General features: G+C 35.6%; 3 protein-coding genes across 4 annotated transcripts in view; 2 read left to right on the top strand and 1 right to left on the bottom strand.

The window, feature by feature from the left end:
* Positions 1-2407, top strand: part of LOC120145826 (rac-like GTP-binding protein 5) — a 35002-nt gene extending 32595 nt beyond the window's left edge. The window contains exons 4-10 of one of the 2 annotated variants that reach the window (XM_039159550.1): positions 574-716; positions 1161-1248; positions 1348-1457; positions 1559-1622; positions 1770-1834; positions 1933-1998; positions 2098-2407. In XM_039159550.1, coding sequence (XP_039015481.1) covers positions 618-716; positions 1161-1248; positions 1348-1457; positions 1559-1622; positions 1770-1834; positions 1933-1998; positions 2098-2196 — 591 coding nt within the window. In that variant the 5' untranslated portion in view covers positions 574-617 and the 3' untranslated portion in view covers positions 2197-2407. Of the gene's footprint in view, positions 1-45; positions 717-1160; positions 1249-1347; positions 1458-1558; positions 1623-1769; positions 1835-1932; positions 1999-2097 lie in introns of those variants that run through there. The other variant, XM_039159551.1, reaches the window with a different exon arrangement.
* Positions 2408-6682: 4275 nt separating this feature from the next.
* On the bottom strand, positions 6683-8281 carry LOC120145917. The gene is made up of 4 exons (XM_039159624.1): positions 8216-8281; positions 7995-8060; positions 7344-7635; positions 6683-7227 (listed from the first exon to the last, which is right to left on the bottom strand). The coding sequence occupies exons 1-4, from the start codon at positions 8279-8281 to the stop codon at positions 6683-6685; spliced, it is 969 nt and encodes a 322-aa protein (XP_039015555.1).
* A 7825-nt stretch (positions 8282-16106) lies between these two features.
* Positions 16107-16919, top strand: LOC120146023 (probable BOI-related E3 ubiquitin-protein ligase 2). The gene is made up of 2 exons (XM_039159687.1): positions 16107-16326; positions 16418-16919. The coding sequence occupies exons 1-2, from the start codon at positions 16126-16128 to the stop codon at positions 16901-16903; spliced, it is 687 nt and encodes a 228-aa protein (XP_039015618.1). The 5' UTR covers positions 16107-16125; the 3' UTR covers positions 16904-16919.
* The last annotated feature ends 3451 nt before the right edge of the window (positions 16920-20370 follow it).

The following is a 20370-nucleotide window of genomic DNA, read 5'->3' as shown; positions in this document are numbered from 1 at the left end:
GTTAGCTGGCGAGAGGGTGGCTAGGTCGGCTTATGTTTGAAACGCATTTGTGATTTCTCTTTTATCCCCCTCTCCTCTCATTTTCCCCTACGTTTCCTTTTTCCCTTCTCCATTTCCCTCTATTTCCCACTCCAATCAACCTTCTACGTAGAGGTTTACTTCGTGGAGATTAGCTAAGAAACCTATGGATTTGGATCTCATTCTCTTTTCAACGACAGGAAGTAGAACTACAACAGCTTGAAGCTAGTTGGAAGAAAGAAAAGCTGTGATTCTTGGAAAAAAAGAATTTCAAGATTTTGAGGGGAAAACAGATTGATCCTGCCTTGCTGGGTTTCAAGGTTTCAAGCAACCGCATTTTGATGGGTGAGATCCAACGCCCTGATGATTAATTGTTCTCATCTGCGCGTACCGCATCATGTTGTACATTTCCCGTAATTTTTTTTTCTTTTTGCTGTCTTTAGATAATTTTCATTTCTGTACAGACTCATAGTTGATTGATTGATTTTTCGGTTTGATCAAAAAAAAGATTTTGAGGGAAAAAATATAAAGAAGACAAAAGAAGTGTAAGGATAGTAGTTTTGTTTTTTTCCCATTTTTGGTTCGCTCGGCGTTGGAAAATGAGCGCCTCCAGGTTCATAAAGTGTGTCACTGTCGGTGATGGCGCCGTCGGCAAAACCTGTTTGCTGATTTCCTACACCAGCAATACTTTTCCTACGGTGATCCTTTCTAATTTCTTCCTGATTTTTTCCGAAATTTTGTTGCATGATCGCATTATTAAGTATTGATTTTTGGAGTTGTTTCTCAGATAAATAAAGAATTAAAACAGAAAGTTTAATATTTATGTAGTTTTAATTTTAGGATAAAGGAAAGAAGAATGCTTTAAAACGAGTAGTGTTCTGGTAAGCTTTGTTCTAATATATTATTATCCACAACTTTGAAATTGCTATGGAAATTTTGTTGTCATTTATAAATTCTCTCAAGATTAGGGTTTAATGTCGTACAATGTAAGGCAGACGATCTCTTTAACAGTTAAATTGAGCTTTATTCCACTATAATTAATACCAAGATTGGGACATAACGTACTGTGTTAGGTTTATGATATCTTGGACGCTGATTTTCTTTATTGGCAACTAATTTCTTTGCAACTCTTATGTTATCAGGACTATGTCCCGACTGTTTTCGACAATTTCAGTGCAAATGTTGTTGTTGATGGCAGCACCGTCAACTTAGGTTTATGGGATACTGCAGGTAATTTGGAACGGCTTCTCAATACATACATATATTCTGTTAGTGAGTTTGAGTGCTTGCTTTCCCCCTCTTTCCGATGAAATTATTATCTTGGAACAGGTCAGGAGGATTACAATAGGTTAAGACCACTGAGCTATCGCGGGGCAGATGTCTTTATTCTTGCATTTTCTCTCCTAAGCAAGGCCAGTTACGAAAACATTGCCAAGAAGGTTTAACTATTGAATATCATTCTTTGATACATTAACTTCATGCAGTATGAGTTGCTGTAATGTCATGTTTATACTGATCATTTGTTTTCTTTTCTTTTTAGTGGATTCCTGAATTAAAGCATTATGCACCTGGTGTTCCAATAATTCTCGTTGGAACCAAGCTTGGTATGATTTGTACTCCCGATATATTGACATCCTTAACGTATGCTTGCCATGGCTGTGTTTGTGGATTTTGATCAGTTCATTACCAGTGACTGAAGATCTTTCTGCTTCATGAAATAATCTTTTGTTCTATACCCTTTGCTGCTGCAGATCTCCGAGATGATCAGCAGTTCTTTATAGACCATCCTAATGCAGCGCCCATTTCCACAGCTCAGGTACAGTATTTGCAGATTATTAATTCATTTTTTTTTTCGAGAACATATTCCACTTATTTTCTTTAAAACTATTGATCTTGCATTACTTCCTTTTGCAGGGAGAGGAACTAAGGAAGCAGATAGGGTCTCCTGCCTACATTGAGTGTAGTTCAAAAACACAGCAGGTTAAATGCTCTCTACATATTCTTCATATTTTTTGAACTGAAAAGTTGGTTTTGAGGCTATTCATTTTAATGGAATCTTGCGCAATGAATCCAATGCAGAACATGAAGGCAGTGTTCGATGCGGCCATTAAGGTAGTGCTCCAGCCTCCGAAGAAAAACAAGAAGAAAAAGGCACATGGTGGTTGCTCAATATTATGATTGACGGAAGATTTGGTCTTGCCAGCTTATTGCTGCTTGTATCTCTATCACCGTCAGCTTGACATTCAAGGAGTAGCAAAGCCATTATGTATAGTCTGCCAAGTTTAAACCGACATTGTAGGATTTCCTTAAAAATGAAAGAATCAAGTGGTTTTTCTGTTTTTGGTTTGTGTTTCTTATTGTCGAATCTATATGAATGATGATAAAGCTATAACATGGACACTTCTGGTATTACACATTAGCTGTTTTCTTGCATGATATGTTTTAATTAAGAGCTTATTTGCAGTGGTTAATCAGGGGATATACTGTTGGCCTTGTTTAGTGAGAAAAGGGGGACATAAAAGTAACTCTAGAGAGCTCTTAACATGAATTCCAACTCCAGAATAAATCCCATTTTCACATCTCTGGCTGTTATGAATGATTTTTCTACCTTACTCGACGATTTAAAGTTTAATGGATTCGGATTTCTCACTTGCTACTGGAACTGAATGTACCGCAACGTGCTGGCAAGGAAAGCATCCGAAAAAGTGAGGGAATGGTTAAAGAGAATGAGCTTTGAAGTCACCTCTCCCCGTCCTTTATGCCGTCTTGACTTTCAACCCAAAAAAGATGTGAAAATGTATAATCAGCTGGTCGAAATTGGCCCAATATCGCATTTAAAAATTTTTAGGGTTCTATGAAACATAAACTTTCAATGTGAAATCTACAACATTTGCTACAGTGTTTAACAAACTCGTCATGTCGAGTGACTAGTTCGTCCAAATAATATTTTTTTATTAATTTTTATCACATCGAGATAAAAGCTTGAAAAATATATTTTTTTTATTAGAATTCGTCATCTCGAGGTGACGAGTTTTATGCACTGTAGCAGATGTCGTGATCCCAAATTAAAAGTCAAACAGCCCTAATTGTCAAATTTTTTTCTGGGCTGCCGTAATGGGCCAAAAACGCCTAATCAGCTCTACACTGATCATCTTTCTTGCACAATGTGGAGAGTCCCAACTGATTATAGACTGAATTGCAGTCACTTGGGCTCTAGAGTCCTATGAGCAAAAAAAATTCAGGAAATAACAGTAGATTAGACTGAATTTCAATATTAGCTGATCAGTGTACAATTACCACAATTTCTTCGTACAATTAACAGAGTAGAAGACTGATTACAGAGATGCCATAATGGGGGCAACTGGAATAAAGCCTTAAGCAAACAATTGTGTTAAGAGATATACGTCCCGTGCCCAGGAAGAGAGGGAAAGACACCAGATACAATAAGAAAATCAATTCACATCACCCACCTGGAGCTGGGGGCAAGCACTCAACAATGTCTTGAGTGATACTCATCAGGGAACACCTAAATTATGCAATCCATCAGATAATATTGGGCAAGATCATTTTTTGCTATTGACAACCTGTAAAAGAACAGTATAAAATCTTTTAACGCCACAGACCTTCGACTTGTTACATTTGAGGGCGAAAACAGTTGAGAAAGAAGTAAAATTACCTGCTCAACCACCCCTTCTATCTGACTGAGAACATGGAGGTTTTTCCTTACCTAACAAGAAAGTGCAGAACATAACAGGGGTTAATTTCCCTCAATGGGCATCAAACACAGTATCAGAGTTAACTATCAATATTACAAGATCTTGATGTTCACTCCTTTCGTTTTGCTGCCTTGAAGGCTTCAACTCGGGATGACCAAGGAGGATGAATGACCCACAAACACCATACACCTGCTTGGCCAAAATGTATGCTCTCGTGACTTATTTTCTCTTGTATGACATGCAAGTACTGTGGTGCATTGCGCACCTTAGGAAAATAAGAGAGATCAAATATTTAACAAACCTGCAATTCATTCGCACCCAAAGTTTATTCATCTCGGTGAAATGCTGCCGCACAAATTCCATAGCATCCATCACAGTGTCAGTATCACTGCATGAAGACCGAAGCATGTCTCCTAACTAGTTAATTACAAATGTTTGCAAATTCTTTTGCACGTCTAAATTTGCATATCCTAACTTAGACCTACCAATTAAAAATCCATTAATCTGCATGCACTCGCTTCTAAGAAAAGCAGACACCAGCTCTTGTGGAGATTTAACAATATTCTATGGTAACTAAAAACAGAACAGAATCATAAATTTTAACAGAGTTTGTGTACAGGAAAAATGCAAAAGCTACTGCTTACTCTCTTTTTTTATTTTCTTCAAATATTGTAAGACAGAAAACTAAAAATTTTACTAATCTACTTCAAATAAAATAGCCATGAAAACTGAATTGGAAAAGAAAAACTAAGCAAGAGATCTCACCCCTCATTCTTGGAAATGCCTCGTAGTCGTATGGGATGTTGAACTCCACGACACATTTCCGCAAGGTCTTTAAGAACTTCCTTAGCAGGAGCGTCCTTAGATTTGATATAGATAGATCCTACCGTGTAGATTGCAAACTAGAGCTTCATAAACAATGACAATGAAGGTATAATATTTGAGAATATTCACATTCACAATACAATTTAAGTACTTGGGGCTTATCTAATACTGAAGCAGAAACTTCCAGCACAAAGCACATTTGCAGTTTTTCCATTCGTTTTCCTTAATAAAAACTAGAGTCCCATTTTTATGACAGGTCCTAAAATTATGGAGTGAAAAGAACTGTAGCGAATGAGAATGGATGCCCATAAATGTTTGGAATTTGAAAACAAAAAGGAAAGCTTAAGTATACTAAAAAAAGTCACTGAACTAAAAGCAAATAATTAGCCATATCATTTTATTAAAATATAATTTAATATTCTCGTGTGTGTGTGTGTGTATGTTCACTAAGATGAGAGCCTTGATTTGACATATATAGGCTAACACCGTCATCAACTTTTCATCTAAGAGGGCTCAATTAGACGGATATTGCAATGGAATTGGATAAAGGCTCAATGCAAAAAAAAAAAAAAAAAGCAATTGGATGATCATTTAGTTCTAGTTCAGTGATTTTTATATTTAAGCAAATATATCGAGAGAATTATGCTATTAGTTATTGTTTTTTTAAATAAAAATCACTTACAATCTAGGCAAAATATTGCCGGCATGTTGAACAAGCTCGTACAGAACAACCACGGGGACACCATGTTTGCTGTCTTCTTTGAATAACTACAATCTCTTCAATTCGCCAAAAGCTCGCATATCTGAATTCCAATCATAGACACTTTTTTTTAAAAAAAAATCAATCACAATTTAAAATTTTCAAACACAATTGACTCAGACAATGAATCAAAAGAAAAGGGAACAAATTATAATTACAAAGCTCATAGTATTTGTGAGCATGAGTTTGGACGTCCGGAGCTCCGATAGCGTCTGGGCCAAGTACTTGAGAGCTTCCCTAAGATTATTAGAATCCTGAGATTAGAAATATCCAAAATTAGCAGAAATGAGAGAGGATCGGCGATGTTGATCAGCTCAAATTCAAGGAAAGATAGGAAGATCTCTCGGAGATACCAAAGCTCGATGCATAGATAGAGCGTAGTGTTGAATACCGGCAATCCCTTCCGCCGGACATTTCTCGTCTTCTTCCGTTCGACAACCTTCTCTCTCTCGCTAATTTTTTCCAATTTTATTTTATTCATTTTTTAATATGCAATTTACATTTAGTCGGACTTATATAATTGGATGTGACGTTATAACAGTTAAATTCACCAACCGTACCCGTACTACTTATTTTATGAGGATTTTGGTCCCCATATTTTTATTGGTGAAAGTACCTGCTAGATATAGAAACTGCATTAATTTAGTCCATATACTATTAAATAAATCAATTTAGTCTTTATAGACCACTTTAAATTAGTATCCTTGTTATATGAATCGATTTATTCCTTGTACGAGTAAAAAGATGCCATTGTCAATGGTTGAGGGGGTGATGAACACTGACTATACTTATGTACAACTAGAAAATTCCTTGCCAACACTAAGATGTCGAACGAGCAAGCAGTTCGGGCTCATAGAGCTTTAGCAAGCAACTTGATCGGAACTAGCAGAGGGATATAATTTCCATACCCTCATACATGAAGGTCACTAGTAACCAATAAAATGAAGAACTTGGCAAACCATATCTTTCAGTTCCATTTAGTGATGATGACTCAATATCATAATGAAGAAATATACCAACACAAGATAGAAAACTAGAACAGAAGCATCATTCTATTGTTGAATACCGTAAAAAGGAACAGGGCTGATAATGACAAGTCACTTTGCAATTTGGCTAATTTATCGATATACATAAAGTAAATGTCAAAAAATAAATGTAGACTAATTCCCTTGTTTCCATTAGAAAATTCTCACTGTACATGTTGAAGTTAGCCAAAAAAATTAGAATTGTACAACTCGGGTATTGTAACTCAATCCGGCAATGAACACGAGCACAAGAATACAATGTCAAATACTTGTTAAAAGAAATTAGGATGCTCTTCGGTAAGGGAGCCAAAAAATAAGTTGCCCCTCCGGTATGGAAATCAAAATGGAACCGTGAACGGCAATGCATACATCTCAGCATCCGGTAGATAATGTGCCCGAGGACATGAAGTTGAACTAGAATGACAATGAACATCATTATCATCTAATCTCTTGGCCGCTGGTTTCCCTAGCTGCCTTTTAGGAAGAAGCCAGTCATCACCACTATCATCGTCATTCAGCTCGGGTTCGAGCATAGGTGGCAACCAATTCTCTATCAAAGTTTCATACTGCAATGCAGCCCTAAAAATCTTATTGTCTCTGGCTGATGTTCTAGAAGACGATGGATGTTTTTCTTTCTTTTCAACATCATGCCACAGTTTCTGTTGAGGCACAGAAGCAACAGAACAACTTGGTTCTGAAGGTGGACTATGCTCCTTCAATCCAACATTATGCCACAGTTCCCGTTGAGGCGCAGAAGCAACAGAAGACCTTGAATTTTGATTAGAATCTGCTGATACACCGCTAGAGCAAGCTGATTCTTTACTGATAGTTGCATCAGATCCATGGGGGGTTTTCAAGGTAAATCGAATCTTTATTTTCTTCCCTGTTCAATAATCAATACACAAATCAATATCCCAATACGTTTATATTTGCATTGCACTAAGAAACTAAGAGAACAAATATTTAGTCTTATATAACACAAGATTGAACAGAACTTACCATCAACCCTGCATTCACTATGGGGAACCGTTTCCCTTTTCCTCTTAAGGCTGTTTTGGCTACCTTCAGATATATATCCAGCTGGGGGTTCATGTTCTTCAGTAATGTTACTTTTCTCCAATTGAACTTCATCTTTATATCCACACTGAACATCATCAAGCTTCTTAAATTTCTTGGAGAGACATTGAGTTTTATTCTTCCCCTTCTTATCCTTATTTTTCTTGACCTTCTCCCCCTCCCTCTTCTTATGTAACTTTTGCTCTGATTTTGGTAGAACCCTTTCTCTCTCAAGCTTTATTGCATAACACAATATGAAATTTAGATGGCACGCAATGGAAGACCAAAGAACCAACGGTTTTTACCATAAAACTGATAATCATGGGCTCATATCACATTGTGCCAGGGATTTACCAAAGATCAATCAGTCAATAACAATGACAAAGATTTTCAGCCATATAATAAATCAAATAAGAATCAAGACCCATTCTTGAGAAAAGGAAGAACAGTTCAAACAAAAAAAAACCCTAAACCCAAAGTGTTTAATTAACTACAATAATTTTAGCAGACTTCTGCTATTCAAAATCCTAAGCCCTAAGAATTCCATTAATATATTAAAACAGCTTTTGTACAGATATTTGCATTTAAAAAAACCCTAATCCCAAAGTGTTTTAATGAACCTGTTTGAACAACCTCCATAGTTCTGCGAACAGATCTTCTCTATTCATAATAAAAAGAATAGTTAATAAAGCAATTAGCTTTACATACAAAGATTAGTTTACAAATCTTACAAATACACAAATCATAATCAAGTAACACAAAAGCATGCAGTTGAGCATCAAATGGAAAACCACAAGTACTTTTGCTCAACGAACCTTAAGCGATTCGACCAATCCCTGACTTAAATGCCCAGGAGCCGAGTAAGGAAAACACCGAGACATTATAGGCTTTTCTTTTAAAAAATACCAAGATCTTCCCCACAGAAACTATGATCAGTAAGCAAAGATTGTTTCCGTACCCAGAAAACTTATAGATCTAAAAGCTACTCTAAGATATTTCGCTTCAAAAAACACGTAATCTAGGCGGCAGGGAAAACTAGGTTTTATTTTTAGATCTGTTGAATTTAAGGGGCGAGCTTGGGTTTATATAGCGTGAGAAAGCTAGGGCTCAACCGACTTTACCAAGTCGGCTCTTAGAAGTTTCATTTTGTTTACCGAAAGTACCCTCAACTCGTTCCCAATTATCGAAAGAGCTATGGGCTTTTTAGTAACGTCACCATCAACTTGCGTATACAACTTGTATTCCGTGTTACAATTTGAATTTTGAATTTTTGGAAATAAATTTTTGTCTCGTTATATTTTTGTGGGTGAGATATGGCGAATTTTGATTCGATTCGCGCCGTATAAAATGCCACGTCCACAAAACTTAAACTCGCATGCACCACGACAGCGGGAAAATCCTGGAACTTCTGGAAACATAAATAGAGACTCATAGAAGAGTAAAATATGTTTGGGTTAATAGGTTTGATCGTAAGGTGAAGTCAAAATCAGAGAGGATTTTGTCGCTGAGCAGGCCACGGTCACATCAGCTAAGGATTAAAGTCGTTTTATTATTTTAAAAACCCCATTAATTATTTTTTAACAGTATTTCTTATTAAATTTCTTACAAAAATACCTCTTAAATTGTATATATAATACTATCTTGTGTTTTAAGAAATGCGAGTAAGGGTATCGTTACTTACACGGAGTAAGATATGCCTGACGTGATCACACTTTTCAAATAATGTAATTTAATATTGATATTAATGACTTTATTTTTTAAACTCCCCATAAATTAATTTAAAAAAACTCCAAGTTAAAGTGGATTGATAAACTTGTTCATTGAGTATTTTCAAGAAGTTAAATAAAACATTTGTGAAATGTTTGAGCTTTAAGGCGTAATATTACAATTTATCTTTCAATTGAAACTGATATGGACATATATGAGAAGTTGTAAGAGGGTACAAATCGCGTTTAAAATACTTAAAACGAAAAGAAATTGAAAAGTGACAAACATGTTTTTGTAAATAACTTATAGAGGCTTAAAAAACTCCAAAAATTATCTAAAGCTATGGATGTGTATATTTTAATTTTAACACATGAGACAAGTAGATGTTGCCTTCTATAATATACTAATAGCATCACACTAGAGAAACCTAAAGAAAAACTTCGTCTTAGACTTGTGTTTTTGGTATCGTCGGTACAAAAAGCAAAGAAAAAGCTCAAAAGTGTTTCTCAATGGGTGTTCGCTTGGACCTAATTGATGGAGCAAGAAGTTTCTCGATAAGCCCAAGCAGAAATCTAGATGCCACTAGAAGAGAATGTCTTGTGTTCTTGGTACCTTCAGTACAAAATACAATGGAAAAAGCTCAAAAGCGTTTCGAGAAGTATTGAAGAACCTCGCATCGTGTAGATTCATCTTGACCACGAACAACAATATTCTTATGTATCTGATATTGTCGAGGCACTTATGGTGCCTATATAAGCACGAAAAAAATGATGCCACAAGAAGAGGATGCATGTTCTAAACCAGAAGTTTTTCGAGAAGGGATAAATCATTTATGAAGAAATAAGAAGGTTTTGCAGAAATGGTTAAGTTCGGTGGAACAAGAGGAATTTAAATATGCAAGAAAGTTGAGTGTGTAAATGCGTCTATTAATGACATGATAGTGAACTCGCGCCTTGCACAATGCAATGTCCCTTTCATTTCAAACCTTAACTGCCATGTCAGCTACTGCCACGTCAGCTGCTGCCACGTCAAAAATATCTATGAAACTCACCTTATGTAAAATGTGAGTTGCTTGCCATGTCACATCAGGAATATTATTTGCAGACCCATGTCCCTTCTACATTACTTCAAAAAGTTAATCTACTAAAAACACGAGACTTACATTCAAATCCTTATTTCAAGCAAATGAAAGTGAACAGGCAAACCATACAGAACTAAAGTGAATGCAAAGATAAGGAAATGATCAACAATTATTTTAATTGTATGTTTATTTGAAGCTTCTCGAATATTACACAATTTTAACTCATTACAATTTCATGTATATTTTGTTCTTCTATTTGAATGATCGTAAATATTTTCATAACAAATCAAGAATATGAAGTTTTATTGTTATGGTTTACTATGATGGTAAAATGATGCGTGATAAATCTATCGACATCGTCTTTCAGTCTGCACAAACTGTGACGATAACGTTGTCGAAGAAATTAACTTATAAATAGTTAATGAAAGAAGTTAAGAATAATATGCCACATGGTCGCGGGAAAAAAACTTGAACCATTGAAGTATCAATTATCGACGTTGTTAGAACCACTAACCTATTTAATATACAACATTAAAGACGATGGTGATATGGACATGATGCTCGATTGCCACCTGCAGTATTCATTATGAGGGTCACTTGAGTTATATGCAAATTTTTATGAAGCTAATGATGCTACTACAATAAGTGTCCCAAATTGGAGATGGGCAGATTTTGAATTTGATCCTAATTTTCATAGTCTAACAGTTAATTTACGTAATGACTTCAACTTATTAAGTACATAAAATTGGGGCAATGACTTGGATGCATCATTGTCTTCGATGCCAAGGCATTCCTGTATCGTTAGCTTGGACTTTGACTTGAATATACCACCAACATAACTTTCAATGTACAATCCATACAGTAGTGGTGTGGTTGCATCATTTTCTATCAGGAAATGAAGTTACAAGAATATGAAGCGTTTAACCTATTCGATAATTTCTTAGTATCTATGGGGAGAAAGTTTTTTGTTGGTGTTGTCGACTTTGATCTTGGTAGTACAGTTCATGAGCGTTCTCATGAGTGGTTTCGTGATCGACACATAACTGCTACTCATATTTTCCCCATAGTCAATGACATTGAACTATTCTGATTTGAGTGTATTTTTAATGAAGAATCGGTAAGGGAGATTGACCTAGATGGTGACGAGGTAATCATATTTAATGAAGAACCATAGGATCTTGACATGCTGGGGGAGCGAATGATGATGTCATTCCATATATTGCACCTCATGTTTCTTATTACCAGCCACTATCCCACTTCACAACGGTTGATATAGAACCTTTCAATCCTCCAAAACTTTCACAACTCTCACATCTTGATCAATACAACCACGTGGTGATGGTGAGATCTATATTGGAATGACTTTCAGAATAAAAGAACTCAATGTGACTGCCATTAAAAACTACAATATATATCACTCGGTTGCATCGATTGTGAAAAAATAAACGCGGACAAGTATATGGTTGAATGTATCCACAAGTATGAGGGATATAATTGGAGGGTTCATTTATCACACTTAAAGATGATGATTAACATATGAAAGCTAAAAAAATAAGACCAACCTTATAAATGCACCACCTGGAGGCTCACTTAGGATCATCCGAACTTAGATGTTCACGTTCTTTCATACCACTCGTAAAAGTAAATCCACGCATAACTATTTCCGTATTGCTGCAATTATATCACAATACGACTACACAGTTAACTACCATAAAGCATGGTAAACAAAAAATGTATGGCCAATAGGAAAAGCGTATAAAGAGTTGTTACCATGGCTAAAATTGATGAAGAAACACATATCGGGAATGATTGTGAAATTTGAAACTATGTTGACGTAAAAAAATGATAGTGACGTACAAGGTATGTGTCAATTTCACATGTTATTTTGGATATTTTTGCAGTATGTTAATACATTTCGTCACTGCAAGCCTATGGTTTATATTGACGACACTTGGTTGTACGAAAAATACACACAAATATTGTTGTTGGTGGTTGCACAATACGACAATAAGAAAATTATTCCCATCGTCTTCGTAATAGTATAAAAGGAATACATAATCTCTTGGGAATTATTCTTTAAGTACTTGTACAAATATATTCTATCACATGTTTTGTGTGAGCGTTCTGGTGGGATATGTCTTATTTCTAACAGAGACATATTGATCAGAAACGCAATCGAGTGTATGAGACTGTCTTGGTAACCTTCTATTATTTATGACATACTTCGAATGAGTACGTTTTTCACTCTTTTTGAGATACATATATCTTTTCATTTAATATTTATAATTAACCGTTGCATTTTTAATGGCTAGGCCACTCGTATTCTGTACGTGATGTTGATGAGTTGTTTCAAGAATTAAAACATATAAATCAAGAAGGCCACAACTGCATTGCTAAAATCCCGAAGGAGAAATGATTTCGATCATTTGATGGGGGTAAACGATATAGTCACGTGATAACGAACTTGACTGAGGCGATTAATTCATCACGGAATGAAATGTGACATTTGCTTATCACTTCCGTTGTCAAAGTAACATATTATCGGTTGACAATCCCATTTGCAACCTTGAGAAGGAAACCAATTGATTGGATTACAGGTGGCCACAAAACTCACTCAGACCTCCAAAGAAAATATCAAACCTTTTTGTATTACTCAAACGCGATGAATGTGACGTGCTTCTCTTGTAAACAAAATAAATTTCATGTTTTGGAATATTCGAGGCCATTGGTAGGCATACAACACAACACATATGTTGTCAATATGCGTGACAGAACCTACAATTACGGAGTATTCTAAACATTCAAATACCTGTGTTCGCACGTCATTACTTGTTTTCTGTATGATTTGACTACACGCAATTCGTTTATCCTATATACTTGAAATTGCATTCAATGTGTATCAGTACGAGTTTCCTCCCATTGGAAACAAAAGGGATTCAGATGAAGTTGACGATTAACCTAAAATACAACCTGATTTAGCATTACGACGCGATAAAAAGGGTCGTCCACAATCAATGAGGATTTACTGTGACGAGGATTTGGTCGAACATCAAGTAAGAACTGGGCAGTCGAAGCTATGCAGTATTTGTAGGAATCCCGGACACTCGAAGAACAAATGTCCTAATTGATCACACCCTCATATCAATTAATTTGTTTTAAAAGAATATATTTTTATGTTTTAAATATATCATCAAATCGAATATAATGTTAAAATTTATTTAAATTATTAATTAAGTTTTAATTATTAATTTGTTTAAGTTATCATTCAATAATATAATTTTTTCGACACCCCGAACATGCCTATTAAGCCATGTTAGCTTCTTCTTCATGTAGAAAACTAAGCTTTGAAACCATTTTGAACGTAATTTTTACCCCCTTATAATGTCTCGTATGTGCCGATAATAACTTTTATTGAAATATAAGTATCAATATTATGTCTCTAATCTTATAAATGATGATAATTTTCATACTAACTTCATGAAAATACTCCCTGAACATGTCTATCAAGTCATGCTAGCTTCCTCTTTATGTAGAAAACCAAGCTTTGAAACAATTTTAAAAGTGATTTTACCCCGATTACAATGTCTCGTATGTGCTTATACTAGCCTCAATTGAAACATAAGTATAAATAATACACCTTTAATCTTACAAATGACGAAAATTAACTTCCCGAAAATACTCCCCGAACATACTTATTAAGTCATGTTAGCTTCTTATTCATGTAGAAAACAAAGCTTTGGAACTATTTTGAACGCGATTTTTACAACCCTTAAAATGTCTCGTATGTGTCGATACTAACCTCAATTGAAAAATAAGTTACAATACTACATCTATAATCTTATAAATGACGAAAGTTTCAGACTAACTGCCCAAAAAACCCTCGAATATGCATATCAAGTCATTTTTGCATTTTCTTCATGCACAAAACAAGTTTTGAAACCATTTTCAACGTGATTTTTAATCAGTTTACAATATATTGTATGTCTCGATATTGACCTTAATTGAAAGATAAATTCTAATACTACGCTTGTAATCTTATAAATTACGAAAAAATTTAGATTAAATATTCGAAAAAAACCCATTAAACATGACTATAAGCACTTACGATTTGGGTTGGGAAACAAAATATCACGCATATCAGAAAACGCAAGGTCTGTTGAATATCACTCGCGATAAATTTCTCGATATGTTTCAATATCTCAAGTATCTTGTGTTATGTGTAATACGAGATCATTAATATCAATATTAAATTGTATTATCGAAAAAAATGTGTCGACGTCAAGCATATCCCGCTCCGTGTAAGTAGCGAGACCCTTACTCATATTTCTTAGGACACGAGATGGTCATACTGTACGGTTTAAAAGTTTTTTTCTAACAGTACTGTTAAAAAAAATTAATGAGGGATTTATAAAATAATAACGCGGATTAAAGTGGTATGAAGGCGATTGTGGATTCCACATTACGAGGATGACTGAAAATACGACTTGCAGCCCCCAAGTGTTTAGCAGTGTGAACGCTGTGTCAAATGGCCGATATAGTTTCTGATCTAATTTCGATGATTTATTTTCTCGATTTAACCAGTGGGAAAGAGAAACTCAAATGTTAAAAAGAAAATTTGCTTAATTCCAAAGCAACAAGATGGTGATGCTCGTAGCAGAGTGGCAGGCAGCTGGGTTTACTACAGATGAGGTGACGTTTCTGGCCCAGAACACCAGTCTCCACCACACTATAGCCCATTATCGGAACTCTTCATAGCCACCTTAAACTTCGTAGCCCAACACTATGCGAAGTTTCCAGATCCCTCTACGTCATAATAATTGTTGTTTTATCAATTACGGCTATCATTTTTTTGAATAATTATATATATATATATATATAGATGTCATTATATTTACGTCGAATCAAACCCCTAATAGGAGAATAAAATGTTTTATTGTTTATTTACAAAAAAATTAACAGATATTAATTTGTAGGATAAATTATATTTTTGGTCCTTCAACTTTGTTTGTGTTTGTGTTTCTGTTTCGACTTTAGATTCTTTCAGTTTCACCCTGAAAGTTTTAAATTTCACTTGTTTTAACCATTTTGATATTATTTTTGAAGAATAATTATTTTGATACTAAATCTTAATACCGTTTAATTTTTTGAGCAAATTCTATGTAAAGTCTCCCTAAAATTGTTCTCTCAAATTCATATTTTTAGAAAATATTTTGTTCTAAATACATAACAATAAAGGGAAAAAATAATATGTTTTGATTTAATGTTGATTAAATAATGAAAATCATTATATTTATTCAAAAATTTTCTTAATCAACTAATAAAATACTTATGTCCTGATGACTCGGTAAATAAATAGATTCAAAAACTTACATATATATCTTTTTGATTAACCAGTGAATATCAGATAATTGAAACAAATAATTTATACATTTTCTAAAATTTAAGTGATAAAATAAAACATGAATCAAATTAAATGACAAAAATATATATTTTTCCTTTTTTATCGGTGGGCCTGGTAGACGGGAATTAATGGAAAGTATTATTCAGCCTTTTCCAATTACCAAAAACTGACAAAATTCACTAAACTTCGATTCCTTCGTCTCTATAACGTCTGACCCTTTCATGTCCCAATCCACTGAATTTCTCTTTTCCCTTTTCCTCCTCTTAGACCCTATACTTCTGTCACAAACTCTGAATCGTACGTTGTCTTTCTTTCTCTCTCCTACTATTTTTTTGTCGGTTTTCCCCACTATTTATAACCCATCCACGGCTTTCTTCCACCGTTGTCTGCTCATTTTCAGTTGAACTGGAAAACCCACACCAACAAAGATGCACCCAGATTAAGAAATAAGGGAAGTCTCTTCTGATAAAAAGAGAAAACCTCAGCTTTTTTCTAGCTTTGCTTGAGGTTTTGATGAATCCCTGGCGATAGTTATTATGGCTGTCCAAGCACAGTTTTGTTATGAAAATATGAGTTTGCCTTTGCCTATTCTTCCTTCATTAGAAATTGGTTTTAGTCTTCAGGAGTTTCCTTCTCAACAAAACGCTCAGAGCTTGGTTTCCATGATGGGTTATCAACCTTTAGATGCTCAACTGGAGATTCAAAGGCAGGAACTTGATTGTTTTCTTCAGTTACGGGTAAGGAATTCATTATATCATTTACGTTGACTGTATTATCTCTTTTCGTAGCTGAAAATTCTTTCTTTTGTTTTCATGTTATAAAACTCAGAATGAAAGACTAAGATATGCGTTACGAGAACAAAGGAATGAACAACTTGGAAATCTGTTAAAGACTTTGGAATCAAAGGCAATGTATTTGTTGACGCGAAAGGAAGAAGACTTGGTACGAGCAACAAATAAAAGAATGGAGCTTGAAGCGTGTTTAAGAGAAGTGGAAATGGAATGCGAGTCATGGCAAAGACTTGCACAAGCCAATGAATCAACGGCTATGGATCTTAGCAAAAGACTTGAACAAGCTAAAGACAGTTCAGCTGAAGACGAAGAGTCCGCTGAAGACGAAGAGTCCTGCAATAAAGATCAACAACAAGAAAGAGACGATAAGATGGCTTGCAAACACTGCAGCTCTAGGAGTTCATGCGTTCTCTTTTTACCTTGCAGACACCTTTGCTCCTGCAAATCATGTGAACCATTGCTTGTTTCTTGTCCCTTCTGTAAATCTGTAAAGGAAGGGAGCATTAAGGTTTTTTTGGTTTAATCAAAGAAGAAGAAACTAATGCTCGTTCAGTCTGGCTTTTTTCCCCAAAAAATCATATTTTTAATTTAATATTATTGATCAGGCACTGGTCAAACTATATTTTTTGATTTAACACTTTTTGCAGTAGGGCGCACCCTTACAGTGCGTTATACGTTGATTTGGCGCTACGTAGAGTAAAACGCGACCCTTAAGACGTATCTTATACTGACATGAATACACGTGTATATGGCGCGGGACAGGGGTCGCGTCTTACCTCACATAAAATATAACGCGAGGCAAGGGCCGCGCTATTCAATTATCTCAATTATTAAACATACATAATGCAAAGTGCAGTGCAAAGACCACGTCTTACATTATTTTCTCAAACTTCTCGACTTTAAGACATCATATCTTAGCTATAAATAGCCGTCTCCCGTAAACTCTCTCACCAACAATCCTTTGAATAAGTAAATAATATCCGACAATCATCTTATATTTGATTCAGAAGTTTGCTCGATCTTTCGCTATAAGGTAATTTTGTTATAATATTTATTTTATAGTTATATATGATTATTTGAAAAAATATTATACTAATTGTTTTCAATTAATTTATGTGTTTGTAGAATTAGAAAGTAGGAGCATATGTCGAAATATTTTTGCGGTGTACGTAATAATATAAAATTATATTATTTAAATTATTTATGTTTATGTGTAAAAAATTTATTCTGTTAAATTTTTTGTCATATATTATTTATTTAATCATGTTTGTTTCAATTGTTTTTTTGCAGATATAATATTGTTGCACTTTTAAACTCTAAGAATGACTCGACTTTCAGCTATTGTTTATTATGATGGAGAAATTCGAGAAGATGAAATCGGCATTGTATTCGTATCAAATGAGCGTGTTAAAATATCATTCAAGAGAAACATAACTCTTGAAGAGCTGATAACGAAGATTTCGATGAAGGTTCATGTTGGAAGTAGTAGAAGAATGTCGTCGTTGCAGTACAGATTTCCAACATTATTGTTGCCATTAATTTATACAGCATTCGAATTATCGAACAATGGGGATGTTGAAATGATGATTGATTCTCAAAGTAATTATTCAGACGTCGATATTGAGATGTATGTAAAGTTTGTTCAAGTGCGTGCTGTTCGGGGTCAGCCATTAAGCTCACATTATGGGCTGGCTGAACAAGTTGATCAAGTTGACAGCCTGACTACAGTAATGTGTAATGATTTTAATGCCATAATGGGAAATCCACATCATGGTGCCGACACATCAACTTCAATGAAGAGACATTCATCCGCAACTCCTTACGATATGTACTGAGGTGGGTCCACGAACAATCCGTATGGCAACATCGCGTCCAGTTCGAGGGGAAGACATTCATCTGCAAATTTCTTTGACCTTAATATGGAGATGTCATCGATGAAACAATCTGTGCAGTTTCCATTTGACACGATGACTTCAAGCTCCAGGGGGAGGCATTCAACTGCGAGCTTTTTCGATCTTAATCAAGATATGCCTTCTAGTTCAAGGGGAAGGCGTGCCAGTAGTAGGTTCTTCGACCTAAATGTGGAGAGCATAGAGGAATCATCATCTCCATTAGAAGAACCGCTTCGTGAGCCTGGTGTGGATGGTGCTGAGACTGGACTATTCATTCACCTAGAATCACCACAATTCAACTCCGATGATGATGATGATGTAGATGAAATTCCAGCAAATGTGACACAAACTAACCCTCCAACACACATGTATGAAGCTGATTATGATGCAATGTACGGGTCAGGATTTGCGGATATGCCTCATCTCGGTGACTATGGATATTACTCATCAATAAATAATGGTGAGTTATCTTTAGGCATGGAGTTTTCAAGCAAGGAAGAAGCGATGATGGCTATCAAAAATTACTTTATCTGTAATTTTGTTCAGTCCAGAGTCGATCGCTCCACGACCGAAAAATATGTATGCTATTGTGCCCGACGTGAAAATGGATGCAGTTGGATGGTTTGTGTATCGAAGAGGAAGAAGAAAAACAATAGATGAGAACTAACAGTATACAACGATCCTCACACATGTTATGCTGGAGGGGTCAACCAAGATCATCCCAACTTGGACTTTGAAGTGATATGTCAAGCCATCATGCCCATGGTAAAAGCAAGCTCTCATATAGTTGTTGCTGTGTTGATTTCAGCTATACAATCGCAGTATGGGTACACTGTCTCCTATAAAAAAAGCTTGGTTGGCAAAACAAAATGTCATTGTCAAACTTCATGGCGAATGAGATACATCTTACAACGAACTTCCAGGCTATTTTAGGCTGGTGTAGAGGTTGAATCCTGAGACAATTGTGGACTTTGAAACCTCCTATGCATACTATAATGATCGAGTTCTCCGCGATCGATGCCAATTCCACAGTGCGTTAATGATGTCAAATACTGCAAGCCTATGGTCCAAATCGACGGGACTTTCTTGTATGAAAAATACAAGCAAGTTTTATTATTGACAGTTATCCAAGATGGCAATCGCAACATTCTTCTAGTTGCTTTTGCTCTTGTCGAAGGAGAAGATACAGATTCTTGGGCTTTTTTCCTCCGAAATTTACGTGCATGTGTTATCACGAGGGAAAACATCTGTGTCATTTCAGATCGCGAAGCTGGGATCAAAGCAGCAATAGAGTCTTTGGGTTCAATGTGGCAACCACCCTTTATCCAACATAGGTATTGTCTCAGACACATTGCTGCGAACTACCATGGAAGGTATAAGAAGAATGATGAGCATCAATTAATTGTGCGCATGGATAAGTGAAACTGATGTAGTTTGTTTTCTTTGGATCGTTTTAATTTTGCAAAGAAACCAAGTTAGTAAGTTATATATTTTTTTATCAGGTTACGAACTACTTCCTCGAATGTTTGAATCAATGCTTCATGATTTGCGGGCGAAGAACGAGGAAGGATACAATTACATCAGCCTCATCGATAAAGAAAAGTGGACGAACGCATATGATGGTGGATATTAATATGGACACATGACGGCCAACTTGGCAGAGGCAATCAATTCAACTTTAAAGGGTGCACGTCACTTACCAGTAACGGCTTTGGTAAAGACTACATATTTTTATTTGGGGGCGCTTTTTGCGAAGCTCGGGGGACAAGCTCAAACCTGAATGCAAGGCGGTCATGTCTATCACCCTAGATTAGTTGCAGATCTACAGAAAAAAAATTCTGCATCAAATGGAATGTCTGTAACAAGCTTCTCTAGAAGGCATGAAATGTTTCGTGTCACAGAGTTGCCGCGACCTCTTCAAGGGATTAAAACTGTGTCGTTAAGAGTAAATCTAAGGGACAGAACATGTGACTGCGGGTTTTTCAAGCTCTTAAGTATCCATGCTCTCATGTGAATAAAGACCCTGATGAGGTTCAAGATTGGATTTCGATTGTACCAAATCTGAGTTTTATTGAGGGAGTGTGGTCGTCCAAAATCC

The sequence above is a fragment of the Hibiscus syriacus genome, unplaced genomic scaffold, assembly GCF_006381635.1.
Source record: "Hibiscus syriacus cultivar Baekdansim isolate YM2019G1 unplaced genomic scaffold, ASM638163v2 tig00110895_pilon, whole genome shotgun sequence".
Taxonomy (NCBI): Eukaryota; Viridiplantae; Streptophyta; class Magnoliopsida; order Malvales; family Malvaceae; genus Hibiscus; species Hibiscus syriacus.
The sequence above is the reverse complement of the archived record's forward strand: the minus strand, read 5'-3'. Positions and strand labels throughout refer to the sequence as shown.